The sequence below is a fragment of the Leptodactylus fuscus genome, chromosome 2 (genome assembly GCF_031893055.1).
Source record: "Leptodactylus fuscus isolate aLepFus1 chromosome 2, aLepFus1.hap2, whole genome shotgun sequence".
In the NCBI taxonomy this organism is placed as follows: domain Eukaryota; kingdom Metazoa; phylum Chordata; class Amphibia; order Anura; family Leptodactylidae; genus Leptodactylus; species Leptodactylus fuscus.
The window spans coordinates 129750630-129766931 of NC_134266.1; the positions used below are offsets into that span (position 1 = coordinate 129750630).

The window sequence follows — 16302 nt, forward strand, 5'->3', positions numbered from 1 at the left end:
TCTTTGCTACTTTTGGTCTTTCTCCTTCTGCAATACCACTGCCTTTGTTTTCAATTCCACTGCTACCTGTGGCCTTTGGTCTTCTGACATGCCTCTGTTACCTCTGCCTTTAGTTTTCTGCAACATCTGTGATTCCTGTGTCCTTTGGCAATATCTCTGCTGCCTGTGGGCTTCAGGCTTCTGCAATACCTCTGGTACCTGTGACATTTGGGCTTCTGTTATCCCTCTGTTACCTGCAGCCTTCAGGCTCCTGCCATGTTTTTACGTCTGCTATATCTCCTACCATGGATTCTTATTTTAGACTGTTCCTGATTTTGTACCTTCATTACCAGTCGTGAATCACACTTAGGTTTTAATCTGTGAATGGATTCTGTCAACACTGTTTTTAGCCTATGTTCACAATATGCATTTTGTCTGTTTCTTTGGAGTGCAGCATCATGATACTGACCTGCCTGGTGAGCTGCTATCAATCTGAGACCATCTAAGGGGGTAGCAGCAACCTGGCAGACTCCCCAACGCAAAGTCCAGATCTCTGTATGGTGGTTAAAGGGGACAAACCAGGGTGTCTTCTCAGAGAACGCCCTTAGAGGTGGCATTAACAGTGGTTTGGTAGCACAGTGGGTTTACAATCAGCTACCAGTATAGAGAAAATTGTTTGACATCACGTGAAATTTTCATTGGCAAATTGCCACTTTTATTGAGAGCCAGTAACATCCATACCAGTGGCAGCCTAACTGTTCCAAAGGTCATATTTTTATTTTTCTTGACATCCTCAGTTCAACATAATAGCATACCCGTCTGCCCAAGCAAAACGGTCATGTCAGTGGATGAATTGGTATTTAGGTAAACAGCTATCTTGTGCCTATGACCTGCTTTACTACTGCCAATGCCAAGTTAGTGTATTCAATAAATCCTATCCAACCAGAGGCATATGTATAGCAGCCAAGGTTTTCATGAGAAATCTAGTATACAAATATTTACTCAGCAGAAATTACAAAGAGTACTTGGAGATGGACACACAATAAGTGTTAATAATTACCTAGCTAAATAAGCAGATGTGTTATGGCTATATGCTGACAGGGAGACCGGGCAAAGTTCTCTCAAGACACAAATGCCAAATTCAAAATAAAAAATAAAATAGTCACAATAACACTGTCATTTATATTAATAAAATATGGCTGTATCAAGAAAGAACAGCCATCTGTATTCACATTTCACATACATTGGTAACAATTCACATTAATTTCCTAATAAAAGATACATGCCTCGAAAAATTATTAGCATGTGCAATACATCTTCATTATTTAAAGTAAAGCAGAATCAAGATCATGGTTCACCCATTTCACCATAGTGTGAAGTACTTCCTATATCTTTTTGCCATAGTGATGTCCATCAGCAGCTAGAGATGATTTATTTGCACACCAGTCTTAATAACGGGCCAGACAGGAGCAGCTTAGGTCTGATTTATCCCAAGGCTTTGGCCTGGTGTGAATTATAATAAATGCAGTGAATGTGTGAAGAATTCATAAAACATAAATATGGTTTAAAACCTTGTTAGGGCAGAAGATGTGGTTTTGAGGTTCAGTGTAGGGTGAGTTAGTTCCTCACCCCTCTCATGACATCAGTAGAAGGTTCTCATATGGGATGACTTGGCCCTCATACCATTTATTTCCAAGTATCCGAGTAAGATTTTTTTTTATATATATTATGTAGATTGTGAGCCCCATATAGAGCTCACAATCTACATTTATCCCTATCAGTATATCTTTGGTATGGGAGGAAATCCACGCAAACATGGGGAGAACATACAAACTCCTTGGCAGGATTTGAACCCAGGACTGTAGTGCTAACTACTGAGCCATTGAGTTGCCCTCCAAGTATCTGTGTAAGATTGTCCCAATTCTCGAGACTCTCTCTCCACTCTATACTTTACCCCTATCTATACTAAACAGTTTAAACCAAGGGCTTTTTTGGTGATTTGAGAATGGATGTTTGATCTTATATGCATTATGTGTATATTCATTGGTTTGTAATAGATTTCAAGCCATAATTTATTAAAAGTTATGTTTTATGAATTGTTCACACATTTTCTGAATTATTAGGATTTTTTTGTGAACTGTCACTGTCCACCTGACTGTGGGTTAATTGAAACTCAAGAGCTATTATGACCATCATAAAGATAAATGAAAAAATGAATCAACACAGAATTTAGGACCTAAAAATAATATATTGTTCGAAGCTGAAATCCACCTTAAAAGATTTGGTTTACTAGAAAACAAATTTAAGTGATGGACTGTAAAGCATTAAGAATAGGTTTGTATGTGGAGTACTTTGTTTCTGTATGTAGTATTCAAGATAGTTAAAATATGTAAATTGTGTAATCTGCTATTTCTCTGCTTCCTATGCCTGGTTATCACACTAAAATTGTTTAGATTAGAATGAATAGAGAATCTAAGAATTTGGATTGATATAATGCTGCAAGTCCGCTTTGAGCTTTTTTCTCTAATAAAAGTCCTGTCTCCTTACTTGTTTTAGTAAATACTTTTATTCCGCATGAAATAAGCCCGTAGGAAATAAACATGCGTATAACAAAACATGAGTGATTGCAATCATTTTCTAGAAAAATTTCAGGGGTGCTAATACTTATGGCCATGACTATAATGAATAGGATGTGTGTGTGAACACGGTCTTGGCTAAATAAACCTTGCCACAAGCTACATATGCGGTTGCTTAAAGCAAACCATAAAACAGTGAAGGTAATGAATTTGTCATATTAATCCAAGATAAGTAAAAAAGTCAAGGACATATTAGCAGCAGTGAAATAAGTGGCATGACCAAGTGAAAGCAAGAAGTAATAGGAACAGAAACAACCTCAAACTGGATGTAACACTGTGTGTGTTCCCAGGGAGTCTCTAGTAGGTCTGGTTGGACGCACCTTGTAATATATTATATTATTAATATATTACACTGCACCAGTCCCATCACTTTGAGCAGTTGTATTGTGTATGCAGCAGTGCATAGTAGGCATTAACCTCTAGGGAATCCCCTGTTAGCAGTGATGCTGGAGGAGTGTCTTCTTTCATTTGGACTGGCTTCAGCTACTAACTACTATCTAATGTATCTTGAGGACCCCAAAACCTGAACTTGTATTCTGGTGTCCCTTGAACCCTGAAACTTGAGACTCTGTCCTGCTTATATTCTCTGTACTCCAAAACCTGAGCCTGAAACCTGCCTGTGGTCAACTGCAACAAATAGATCCCTGTATAGGGGGTTAAATGTGTGGAAACCAAAAGACCATTAAGGGTTCATTCACACGGATGAAAATGATGAGGAATTTAGTGTAGAATTTCAGTGCTGAAAAAAGAGCCTCCCATTGACATCAATGGGAGGCTTTTTTTGCAGTGCTGAAATTCCACACCAAATTCCTTACCATTTTCCTCCGTGTGAATGGACCCTTAGACAGCAACTTCATGAGTAACCCAAAGTGAAGCTGATGCTATTCTAGTGAAAAAGTGGGCCCACATCCAATACACTAGAGTTATAATATGCCTTCTTCTTTAATGATATCCACAACGGTATTTATTAAGCCTATCACAGATACATAATGCATCCCATTAGTCGGGAATTAAAAGGGTTTCATAGATCTGCCAAATTTGCTATGGGGGAGAGGGGTACTGGGATACAATAATAAATACAATACACTAATAAAAAAATAACTGGGATACAATAATAAATACAATACACTAATAAAAATAACTAATACAATAACAATAATAAAAGATCAAGAACTTAATAGAGTTCCCTCTGCTCTGGAACTCCCAATTGCTCCTTTCTGCTGTGATGTTGTGCCCTCAACTACACATGACCACTGCAGCCTATCACTGTACCAACATTTTATCCAATTTCTTGGGCAAAGATTGTATGATCTCAGAAAAATCCTTTAAGTGTATTTAAGATAAGGCCTTTTTTCGAGATTCTTATAATGTAGAGATGTAGAATGAAGAAAATATATGCAAATGGTCCGCAATGCTTTGGTCCGGTAAAATTTAACTTTTATTTAAATATTAAAAGTCCATATCCATATCCATAGTGCAAAACAAAACAAACAAACAAAACGCATAAAAAGGCGTTTTTTATGCGTTTTGTTTGTTTGTTTTGTTTTGCACTATGGATATGGATATGGACTTTTAATATTTAAATAAAAGTTAAATTTTACCGGACCAAAGCATTGCGGACCATTTGCATATATTTTCTTCATTCTACATCTCTACATTATAAGAATCTCGAAAAAAGGCCTTATCTTAAATACACTTAAAGGATTTTTCTGAGATCAAAGCATTGCGGACCATTTGCATATATTTTCTTCAGTGGAACCCTTTTCCCTTGAAGTCCGGGGAATCAGCAGGTCGTGCACCCTTTGGCAACCGGGGCATGGTGAGTGGCAACGAGCACACGTTTGTTAGAGATGTAGAATGTCTACAGATAGAAATCATACCCTCGCCCACCATGTCACATGCATGGGAAGCCCAAATATGGGAAGTTCTCAAACTTTAAATCTCCAATCACTGGTTGTTTCTTGGCATTGCCTAACTACAAGCGCACCTCAATAAATTAGAAGATCATCAACAAATTTTTTTTTTTTTTAGTAATTCAGTTGAAAAAGTGAAACATGTATATTATATTGCGTCATTACAAACAGAGTGAACTTTTTCAAGTGTTTATTTCTGTTAATGTTGATGATTATGGCTTACAGCCAGGGAAAACCCAAACATCAATATCTAAGAAAATAAGAATGATTAACCCAAAACAGCTGCAAAGGCTTCCTAAGTGTTTAAAAAGGTCCCTTAGTCTGGTTCAGTAGGTGACACAATCATGGGGAAAACTGCTGACTTGACAGATGTCCAGAAGGCAGTCACTGACACACTCCACAAGGAGGGTAAGCCACAAAAGGTCATTGCTAAAGAAGCTGGCTGTTCATAGAGTGCTGTATCAAAGCATATTAATCAAAAGTTAAGTGGGAGGAAAAGATGTGGTAGAAAAAGGTGCAGAAGCAACCAGGATAAACATAGCCTTGATAGGATTGTTAAGAAAAGGCCATTCAAAAATTTGGGGGAGATTCACAAGGAGTGGACTGCTGCTGGAGTCAGTGCTTCAAGAGCAACCACTCACAGATGTATGCAGGACATGGGCTACAAGTGCCGCATTCCTTGTGTCAAGCCATTCATTATTTATTTTAAATATGATTTTTATTGAAAAGAAGAAAACTTTTACAATATAATAAAAAGAAAACTGTTACAAACATAAGAAGAATCGGCATAGGTCCAATCAGTAGAACAGGAATTACAAGTTGGAACGTCGGGCTGCAACCCAAATATATGGATGACACAAACATGACCAAACGAACAAAGACCAAAGGGCCAGATATACAAACGCTACAAAGACACCAATTCTACGAGAAGACAGGAAAAGAACGAAAAGGGGAACACAACCAGAGAGGAACAGGAAGGGAAAAGGAAAAAGAAAGAATAGGGGAGACGGAATAGGAACAGAAAAGAACAGGAAAACCAAACAGTAACATAAACAACATAACCACATACCTGAATACAATACTGAGGAGACACAAATTACATCCAATAAAGAAAATAAAATAAAATAAAATAAAGCCACCTGGGATAACAACATAGTAGGCAGATAGTGATCAAGGGGTCCCCATGGGAGCAGCCTGAGGCCGAGGAGAAAAACACCCTTATTAGACTCTACATACGAGATCCAAAGAGACCACTGGGATCGAAACTTGGCGTAAGTATGGTTTTTGTTAGACAACAGACGTTCCAAGGTGCATGCCAAGTTCACATGGTGAAATAATTCAGCTAAGGTCAAACAAAGAGCAGACTTCCACTGACGAGCAATCATGGCCCAAGCTGCGAGCACGATCTGACCCAGAACGACCTGCATCTCCGAGGGAAAACTACCAACATCTAAGAAACAAAGGGCGAGACCAGGAGAAGGACTGATATCAAAACCAGCTATGGTGGACATGAAATTAAATACCGCTATCCAGAAGGCACGAACCGGTGGGCAGTCCCACCATAAATGCAAGAAGGAACCTACTTGACCGCACCCCCTCCAGCAGAGTCTGGAGCACGAAGAATCAATGTGCGCCATTTGGGTCGGGGTCCTATACCACCTCAGCATAATTTTCAAAGCCGTTTCCCAATGTGCCGCCCCCTTAGATACGCGCTTAACAAATCCAGCTGCCGTATACCAGTCCGACAGAGGGATGGTTCTGGCAAGATCCGCTTCCCAACGGAGCAGGTGAAGAGGCTTGACCCGCTCCGGGGGGACAGAGAAAAAGCCGTAAAACACAGATAACCCACCTCTAACAGGCGTGGACCTATTCCACAGTTTTAAGGCTAGCCTGGGAAAGGTCAATCTAGAGGGCTCATAGGATTGAAAGAAATGACGCAACTGCAGATATTTAAAGAAGTCTGTTTTAGGGAGCTGGAACTCTTCCTGCAACATGGAGAACGACTTAAGCCCGTCATCAGAGTATAGATGGGCCACTTTATAGAGACCCCTAGAGACCCATCCACGGAGTCGCAGCTGGGGGAGAAAAGAGGTCAAATACAATATGGGTAGCTTCGACAAAGGGACCAGGTCTTCCCTGGAGGTATATGACAAAAAGTAACGCCAAGCAGAAACCGAGGCCCTAATACTCAGCAAGGGAGAGGGAGCGATGGGCAGGCTCAAATCCTTAGGGCGTAAAATGCTCATAAGCGGGGCATCTAAAAGGCATTCCCCAATTTCGGCCCAGCGCCATTTAGAGGTCTCATCCCACCCGGCCTTAAGTTGATCTAAGATAGACGCCATATAATATTTTCTAACATCAGGGACACCTGCACCCCCATGGGACCAAGGGCGCGTCATCACCTTAAGTCGGACCCTGGATCTCTTACCCTCCCAAATGTAGTTGGAAAGGGTAGACTGAAGCTTAGTAAAATTTGAGTCAGGGAGGGGGATGGCAGTGTCAAGCCATTCATGACAACACCAGAAGGGTCCTACCTGGGCCAAAGAGAGAAAGGTCAGGACTGTTGCTTAGTGGTCAAAGGTGTTTTCAGATGAAAGTAAATTTTGCATTTCATTTGGAAGGTCCCAGAGTCTGGAGGAAGAGTGTAGAGGCTGCTGTACACAATCCAAGCTGCTTGAGGTCTAGTGTAAAGTTTCCACAATCAGTGATGGTTTGGGGAGCCATGTCTTCTTCTGGTGTAGGTCCACAGTGTTTTATCAAGATGAACGTCAGCGCAGCCGTCTACCAGGAAATTCTTCATGCTTCCCTCTGCCAACAAGTTTTTTGGAGATGGAATTTTCATTTTCCAAAAGGACTTGGTACCTGTCCACACAGCCAAAAGTACCAAGACCTGGTTTAATAACCACAGTATCACTGTTCTTAATTGGGCAACAAACTCGCCTGACCTTAACCCCACAGAGAATTTATGGGGTATTGTCAAGAGGAAGTTGAGAGACACCAGACCCAACAATGCAGTGGAGCTGAAGGCTGCTATCATACAACCTGGGCTTCCATAACACCTCTGCAGTGCCACAGACTGATCACCTTCATGCCACATTGTCGCATTGATGTCGTCATTCATGCAAAAGGAGCCCCCACCAAGTACTGAGGGCATTTGCTGCACATACTTTTCATTTGGCCATCATTTCTGTGTTAATCTTTTTTTTTACCAGTGGGCTTATATAATATTCTAATTTTCTGAGATAATGACTTTTGGGTTTTCCTTGGCCATAAGCCATAAACATCAACATTAACAGAAATAAACACTTGAAAGAGTTCACTCTGTTTGCAATGACTCAATATTATATAGGAGTTTCACTTTTTCAATCAAATTGCTAAAAAAAAAAAATCCAAAAAACGTTTTGATGATATTCTAATTTATGGAGATGCACTAGTATTTTGTCAATAAGTAAAACAAGCTAACATGAGCAGTGTGAGTAACTAGAGCCACACCAGAATGTGCACACATTTTGAGTAGAGAAGAGCATTTTTCACAGTTATGCCCTTAACGCTTTCTCCTCTAGAAGATTTACATTGTGCAAAACAGATAAAATAAAACTATTTGTTTCAAGACCCATTCCTTCAGAAGTCAAGATCGATTATCTCGTCTTTTCTATTTTCTTGTTGAATCTTGAAAGTAAAGCAGAGTATGATTTGCACTTTCTTTACACTGAATAAATTACTTGTATTACATATATTATTAAATATCCCTTTAATGCATATATCTCTGTGTATTCATATCTCTATGTACTGGTAAATAAGTCTTGGCAGTCATGGCTGGTGATACTAAAGGCTTAACATGTTTATGAGTATAACAAAATTCAATATATTAATGATAATGTCAAAGCGAACCACAAAAGATTGCTAAGAACAACCTTACCAAACAGGCTTCCAAAATGTCCATCTTTAGTTACTGGACGTAGCTCATTCTCTCCCCAAGCATATCTCTTATAGCTGTCCCATGCAAATATCATCATCTATTAAAAAGGTAAAAAAGAAAGACACATTGTATTAACAATAAACCGTTTATAGTGCCTTGCTAAAAATGATCTAAGGCTGCGATATTCAAGGTGATTATTTTATTTCATGCATAAAAAATTTTGTAAAATGTTGATAATTTTAGGAATATGGTGAAAAACACAAGATTACGTGACTAACTGAGCAAGGAAATAAATATAAAGTATTAGGTAAGCTAATCTGTAATGTACTTATCACAATATAAATGCTTATTTATTATATGTCACATAAACAAATCCATTAGTTATTTTACGTGGACAGCATTATTTTTTAATGATATAGTATATCTATGCCCCTTTTCATGCAACACGTAAATATTTAGCCCTTTGTAGCAGATCACTGGCATTGCTAGCTGTAAAGCTGACTCTTTGCAATTGTTAGCATGGTACCTTTGCCAGTAGATTTAGTTTCCTCTGTCCACTCTCCTGGTTCATTAGGAATTAGTGTCCTCATCTGTAAGTTTCCTTCTGCCAATCACTATCTGTCTGGGTGTATAAAATTCTTCTCTAGCCATGCCCTGCTTGTGCCCTGTTTTCTGATGCATTTCTAAGCGCTGTGACCTCCTGTGTGGACACATGACCTTCTGTTTGTATCCTATAGTCATGCCTTAGTCTTTGCTATGTATTCCTTTCTGCCTGTATGTCTGAGCAGTACTTCAGATTTCCTTTCCACAACCTGCTGTTTGGATTCATGCTGTCTTTCTTCTGTATGATGAAGCAATACTCTAATTTGTCTTTATTCTTGTATGTTACCACTCCACATTTCAACTAGATGCACTTTTGACCAGAGCTCTGTTGTGCTATTGTCTGTGTATCTGAGCTTTGCTATCATTTCTGCCATCTATATTGTTCCACCATGTATTCATCTCTGTTACATACCTTGGTCTCCAAGCCTTCTGCTATGTATGGTTGACCTTTGGGACTTCACAAATATGGATTTCTGCTAATTGTGTTGGTCTTTGAGGCTTCTGCTATGTATGTCCTGCTTGCATTTCTGTTTGCTTACATGTTGTTTTGTCTGTATGCCTGATCATTATAAATGGTTGTTACTCTGGATGGGACCTGTATTCCAACCTTCTGTGTCAACTACCTTACATAATACAATATTACAAAAATACAGATATTTTTGTTTGCAAGTGATCCTCAAAAAGGAAAGCAGCTACAAAGAGCATTATTTATCTCATCACCAGGGCACAGAACGAGAAAGCTGTCGGCTTTCTAGCAGTGTATTAAACCGCATGTGCCCCAGGAGGTGAAAGGTCTTCTTTAAACATTACTAGATTATTTGTGAGAAGGCTACGCTCTTGAATTTTTTATTTTAATATTTTTATTTTTTTAATTAGATTATTATATATTTTTATCATTTCACAGAATTTTGGCTTCCTTTTAGTTCTTCTTCATGTTGTCCACAATGTTTGTATCTCCCATACTGTCTATCTATAGTAGATTTAAAAACACCCACAATACTTTCCCAGTGTACCTTGTAAAGTAGCCATAGAAATATACAAACAAATCACTCCTGTTTCCAATGTTTTCAATCAAAAAAATGCTATTCTCCTGTAAAATTATAGCCTAGCCTATTTTATCATCTAGCCACACTTCCGTTGTCATCACTCAAGATGACTCATTGCCATAATTCTCCTCCAACACAATCAATTCACTTCATCAATCTTATTTTGAAGACTTCAAAAATTTATGAGAACACATTTAATGTGTTTGATGCATAACTGGTGAAGCTCAAAAAATATATTGTATAAATGCAGGAATATTTTCTTTAACTCGGTCAAAGCAAAAAAGTTAAATGTCAGATACAGAAGATAGTATTCTCAGTTCAGTTGTTGAATTATGGCAATAGTTTTCAAGACCATTATGTCCTAGATGGTAGATAGATGGTAGACTGCATGGTCAAGTAGATGGTAGATAGATGGTAGACTGCATGGTCAAGTAGATGGTAGATAGATGGTAGACTGCATGGTCAAGTAGATGGTAGATAGATGGTAGACTGCATGGTCAAGTAGATGGTAGATAGATGGTAGACTGCATGGTCAAGTAGATGGTAGATAGATGGTAGACTGCATGGTCAAGTAGATGGTAGATGGTAGAATGCATGGTTAAGTAGATGGTAGATGGTAGAATGCATGGTTAAGTAGATGATTAAGTAGATGGTAGATAGATGGTAGAATGCATGGTCAAGTACCCTAGTGGACTAATAAAATATGTAAAAAAAAGAAAATTAATATAATGTTAAACACAAAATAAGTCATGTTTTTCTACTTGTATAGTTTCATTATGTTAAAAAAAAATTAGTAAAGAAACCCTGAACATAATATAATAATAAGGTACCTCCACATCTGAAATGACCTGAACTAAAAAGTTATAACATTATTTAACAAGTAAATGTCATTAAGAAAAACATTAACTTTGTTGCTATCAGCTCATCTTCAAAAATTTAAATATGAAAGCGTACTGATAAAAATTACAAAATTATACTGCAAAAACATATGATCAAATATAAAATTACAAAGTTATGGCTGCCATGCCTGTAACAGTGATAGCCGGCAGAATTAAACTAACATCAATTTACACTGTTAATTTTGTAATAACAAAGCTCCTAAAACCCCAAAATTGCAGAATTACAATCTTCTATTTTTCCCGAAATAATAAAAGTTTATGTATACCCTATATGATCCCATTAAAATATGACTTATCTCTTTCTTTTAACTATAATGGAAAAATCAAAAAGTTATGTCTTACTAAAGACAGACGTAGAATAAATAAAAAAAATTGCAGTATCCTAAAGGCCAAAATAGGCCATGTTCTGAAGGGCCCCTTCACACGGCGTAAGCGCTTCACCGGCTTTACGCACGCTCCCATTGAAGTGAATGGGATGTGTTTTGAAGTGCTCGCGTGTATGGGTCTAAAGGAGCGGCGCGCTTACGCCGTGTGAAGGGGCCCTAAGGGAATATCCCCATGTCATGGTCATAATGCATATGTTATTTCAAAAAAAATACTGGCAACAAGTGGCTGAACGGGTGAAACCCGGTATGCTGCTTCTATAAACTACAGCAGGTTAGCGGTGAGTTTGCGGTGATTAACAAGCTGCAATTGCTCCCTATGTGTCCCCAACCTTATGGTGGTCTCACACACAATATTGTTTGGAAAAATGCTATTTCTTTTTTATGTAGTTTCCTGCACAAATTCAAGGAGTGAATTCAAAATGGGGATAAGAAATATAAAGAAAGGACTGAAGGTGACCATTAACATTGAATGTTAGTCACAGTGTCTGATTTTGGCCATTTTGGCCACCAATCATTCAACAAATGCTACAAATGACTATTATTGATGGCCAACAGCATAGTTTTATCTAGTGTGTTCAAATTTTTTTGCCATCTGTCAGCTATAAATTAAAGTTTTTGGCATGATCGGAGAACTTTGACCAATCATTTTCCAATTTTACACATGCCATTTTTTTTGATATACTGGCTCTCTTGATCATGCAATTTGATTATTTTTATAGTTGGATCATTCATACGAACTTTCCCACTGTTGAATGATCAGCTGCTCCACTGTCAATTTTTGTCTAATACGTATGACTAGCCTTAACCTATATTCACACAATAGTGATAAATGGTTGTGTGAAATTAGTTTTTTTTAACGAACATCACACAGTAGCAATGAATTCAATTCAAGTGTTCATAGTTCATGTCCTATTTTTGTCCATTTTCACTGATCTCTCCATACACTCAAATGAATGTGAGATCCGTGACATGAGGTTCTCCTCGGGTGGTGCAAGATCGACGTGAAAAATGAACCATTTTCCACCTCGGTTGTGTGAATATAGACTTATACTTCTTCTTCTGGATACATTTCTGGTTTGGCTCAAAAAACTGCATCAAAAGTTGCAGAGTTGTTTTTCCATTCAACTCAGTGTATGAATCCACCCTTTGGATGCTGTTTTGTTGCCAAAAGTCTAACTGGATTTATTTTTTTATATTTATTTTTTGTAGCTTATCCAATGTGGATAATTTATAGACCAATAAAAGAAACAAGAATCTTTTGGCATTCCAGTGTTTGCTGGTGAGTGGGCAATATTCTTCCTCTAGGTTGGTTCTTCCATTCATATAGTGTAATTTTAAAAGAAAAGGCATAGTATAAAATAGGCACAAAATACAAAATAAATTCAGTATAACCAGCTAAGGAACATGTTATAAATATGTAAGTCAGAAAGAACAAATTAAAGTGGACAGGAAGACAAGGCATGGTACTCTGCAGATCAAAATTGTCTAGGATCATTCACTAGTATTTGGAGGAAATTGTAAATCGATGCTTAAGTGGAATAGTTACCTCCTTTATCTTCTGTCTTTTCTCTCGTATTTCGGAGTCATGTGGCTCGGGTTGATTTCCCAGTGGTCGATGTCTCAGGGATTTTTCGAATGCTTTGTAATCAAAAACAAAGTCAGCATGGTTCTTCTGAGCGGCGGATAGCTCGCTCTCTTTATTTTTAGCTTTAGCAGCTACTATGCGTTCTCTGTTCAATGAAACATCTTCTTTTTGTGTTTCATAGTTGCTAGCTAGAAATCCCAGTGGTTTTACATCCACATCAAACTTGTCTTTGGATCTCCACTTTTCCTGATTTGTATTCCGTAGCAGTGACTTTTGATCTTCAACAGTTTTTTTGTTCATTTTCTTACTAGCATAGTTGTGTAATCTTTCACCATTCTGGCTCTGTGTACTAGATAAAAATATTCTTCTAAATTTTGATGTGTCTGGTAAAAGAAACAGTGTCCCAAAGCACAGTGTAATAAATCCAGACAGAAACAATAAAAATACAAATTTCTGTGATAGACGAAGTCCAAATCCAGCTGGAAATATCCCAGAAATTTTTCTAAGAAACATTATTTTAATTTGCATCTAACACTTTGAGACTGGTATTTACGTGCACATCATGATGTTACATTGCATAGACATCATATTTTCAATTTAAAAACTCTTAGTTGACTTTGATAGTTGATCCATGGAAATCCTGACGTCGTGACACCTGTAACAACAGCACATAATAAATTGAGAAAGCTTTATTATATCTAGTACACATGTTTATTACTCTTACATTTCAATAATTTTACCATGGGCCTACCATCTACTGCCTGCACCACCATGTTTAGTAAGGGTTGAAAGTAATGCTAGGTTTACACTAGTATGAGGTTGTCTGTTGTTCTGATCCACCAAATGGACAGGCAGACCTCTAAAATACCAATGAGATAAGAAAACCACTGAGAAAATAGAGCACTTATGGAAAATAATGACAGATTGCCAGAGGAAATTGACTTAAAAAAACGTAACTTTATTGGTTCCAAAGACAGTGATAGGCTACGCTGATAACCATTTAGTTCCCGTGCTCTGACAGTCCGGTTATTATTGGCCTGACAAAGACACCTGATCAGTGTCAAAACGCGTAGACTATCACTGTCTTTGGAACCAATAAAGTTAAGTTTTTTACGTCAGGTTCCTCTGGCAATCTGTCATTATTTTCCAGTAGCGTTCTACCATTTTCCCAGTTGTTTTCTTATCTCATTGTTATTTTTCACGGCCTCATCCACAGGTTGGTGTCCGAGTAAGAGCTGTAACTGTGCTGGTGGTTCTCCACTGAATCTTAAAAGCTATTAGTACGTGCGCCAGGTATTCTTTTCTGCACAGCTGCAAAACCTCTAAAATAATGCCCAACGGACCTATTCACTATAATGGGGTCCAGTGAGTGGGTGTTGTTTTTAAACTGAAGGTGCCAAACAAAAAAGTCATACGTGTAGGACTTTTTCGTCCAACCGTTATAGGCGGACACTGCGATGTAGACTCCTTACAGAGACTCCAACGCAGGTGTGAATATAGCCTGAGGTGTGTTATATTGTTTATCACCCAGTTCATAGTCACTTTTCCAGCTGCTATAGCGCCTGATGAATTCTATAATTTAGATGGAAATATGTTGGGCTTTCCTTTGCTGTTATATATTGATAGTAATTATGGGATCGCTGTAATTCCTATCCAATGATTATATTCACTCATCACATAAAATATATTTATGGCAAATGGATAAATATGCCATCAATTCCATAGCCATGTAGTTTATAAGTATATCCTCCATGTGATACAAGCATTCACTACATGATAGGAACTAAAGATAAATGAAGCAATAGGTCTCGTGGCAATAAATACTATCCCATATTGTCTCAATGTGTTTGCCCCCTCGAATTAGAATAAGGAGTTCCTAAGGAGACCGCAAATGGAGGTGTATAGATATAACCCCACAATCAAAAAGAGATGATGGATGCCGGCACTCGTGTGAAGCTTTATCTTTGTGGGGCTATGGTGCCTTTACATATATTTACTTTTTTTTGTTATAGTTGTTATTTAGAAACTATATATCGCAACTTTAAAAAAGTTATATTTTATGTTCTCAATTGATCCTCCATGTTCCTTCTCAGTTATAGCAGTATTATATAGTATACAAGTTTTTGGGTTATGTGGAATGTTGTACATGTAATATATATATATATATATATCACTCCATGTGATCTTATGTATTTGTGTTCTTGTGATATGTAGATATGACCTAATATTCTGTAATGTGCCGATACCTAATGTGTATTACATTTTTCTTGTGGTTGGCTCAAAATCACAATATCTTCGCCAACCTCTAGTCTATAATCCTTGATACAGTATTAGGAGCAGGTTCTTAGGCTCACTGCACAAACTTTACTTCCAATATCACCTTGGTCTTTGCCTGTCCTTCATATATTAAAATGTATTTTTGGACTGATGAATTTGTTATTGATCAAACACAGGCAGCTATGGCACTGGTTCCTTGAAGCAGGAAATTGAGTGGGACAGTCTGGAACAAATTCCAGCCAGCTAGTGATTACAATCAACAAATGATGTGACAGACATAGTTCACAGAGAGCTAGATAAATAATTTCATGCAGAAGGTTAATGTGGCAGACCCGTATATCTGCAATGGAGAGATAAGTCAAGTAAAATGGATGATGTTATACCAAAAAAAAAAAAAAAATCTGGCCCCCATGACTCCCAATGGTAACAGAAGCTTTGAGAGAAGGATACTATAGGTAATCAATTGTAATGCACTAAATTTCATATAGCAACATATAGACACTTTGTGTCTTCAGCTTTAATCCAGACCTATGTGTCCCTGGAGCAACAGACTACAAACTCTGTGTAGTATGATCCTATAGTCCTACTACGGTACTTCCTATTTCATGCTAAACTACCAAGAAGCAAAGGACAATAGTATATACTATGACTGCAGACTATGTAGTGTATTACTATTGAGGCTTATCAATACACAAAAGAGCCAAAGACACCGAGGACACTTTAATTTAGATTTTTTAAAGTTGCTTCTTTTGGGCATTTTACATATGTCGAGGCAAATAAAGAATAGTTACAAAGGTAGGTCTTAAGTTATTCTAAACAATCTTCATATGTTTCTTCATTTCTTTGAGCTACTATCAAATCGATACCAATCCAACAAAACCTCTCAATAGATTCTGTAGTAACAAATCCCATTTGCCTTTTGTGCCGTTCTTTCCTAAGATCTCTTCTGTATAAATGTCACCACCATTGCTATTAACAATAGTGGACTAATGAGCACTAATTAGCTTAAAGCAGGATGAATGTATGTGTGTATACTTTGTAGCAGCTATGGATTTTACT

At 37.7% G+C, this 16302-nt stretch overlaps 1 protein-coding gene across 1 annotated transcript in view; it reads right to left on the reverse strand.

Annotated features, from left to right (window-relative positions):
- LOC142195098 (mannosyl-oligosaccharide 1,2-alpha-mannosidase IA-like) overlaps nt 1-16302 on the reverse strand; it is a 107041-nt gene that overhangs the window by 70463 nt on the left and 20276 nt on the right. The window contains exons 2-3 of the mRNA XM_075264623.1: nt 12928-13621; nt 8448-8544 (exon numbers count right to left, since the gene is read on the reverse strand). Of these exons, the coding sequence (XP_075120724.1) occupies nt 8448-8544; nt 12928-13494 (664 nt within the window). The 5' untranslated portion in view covers nt 13495-13621. The remainder of the gene's footprint in view (nt 1-8447; nt 8545-12927; nt 13622-16302) is intronic.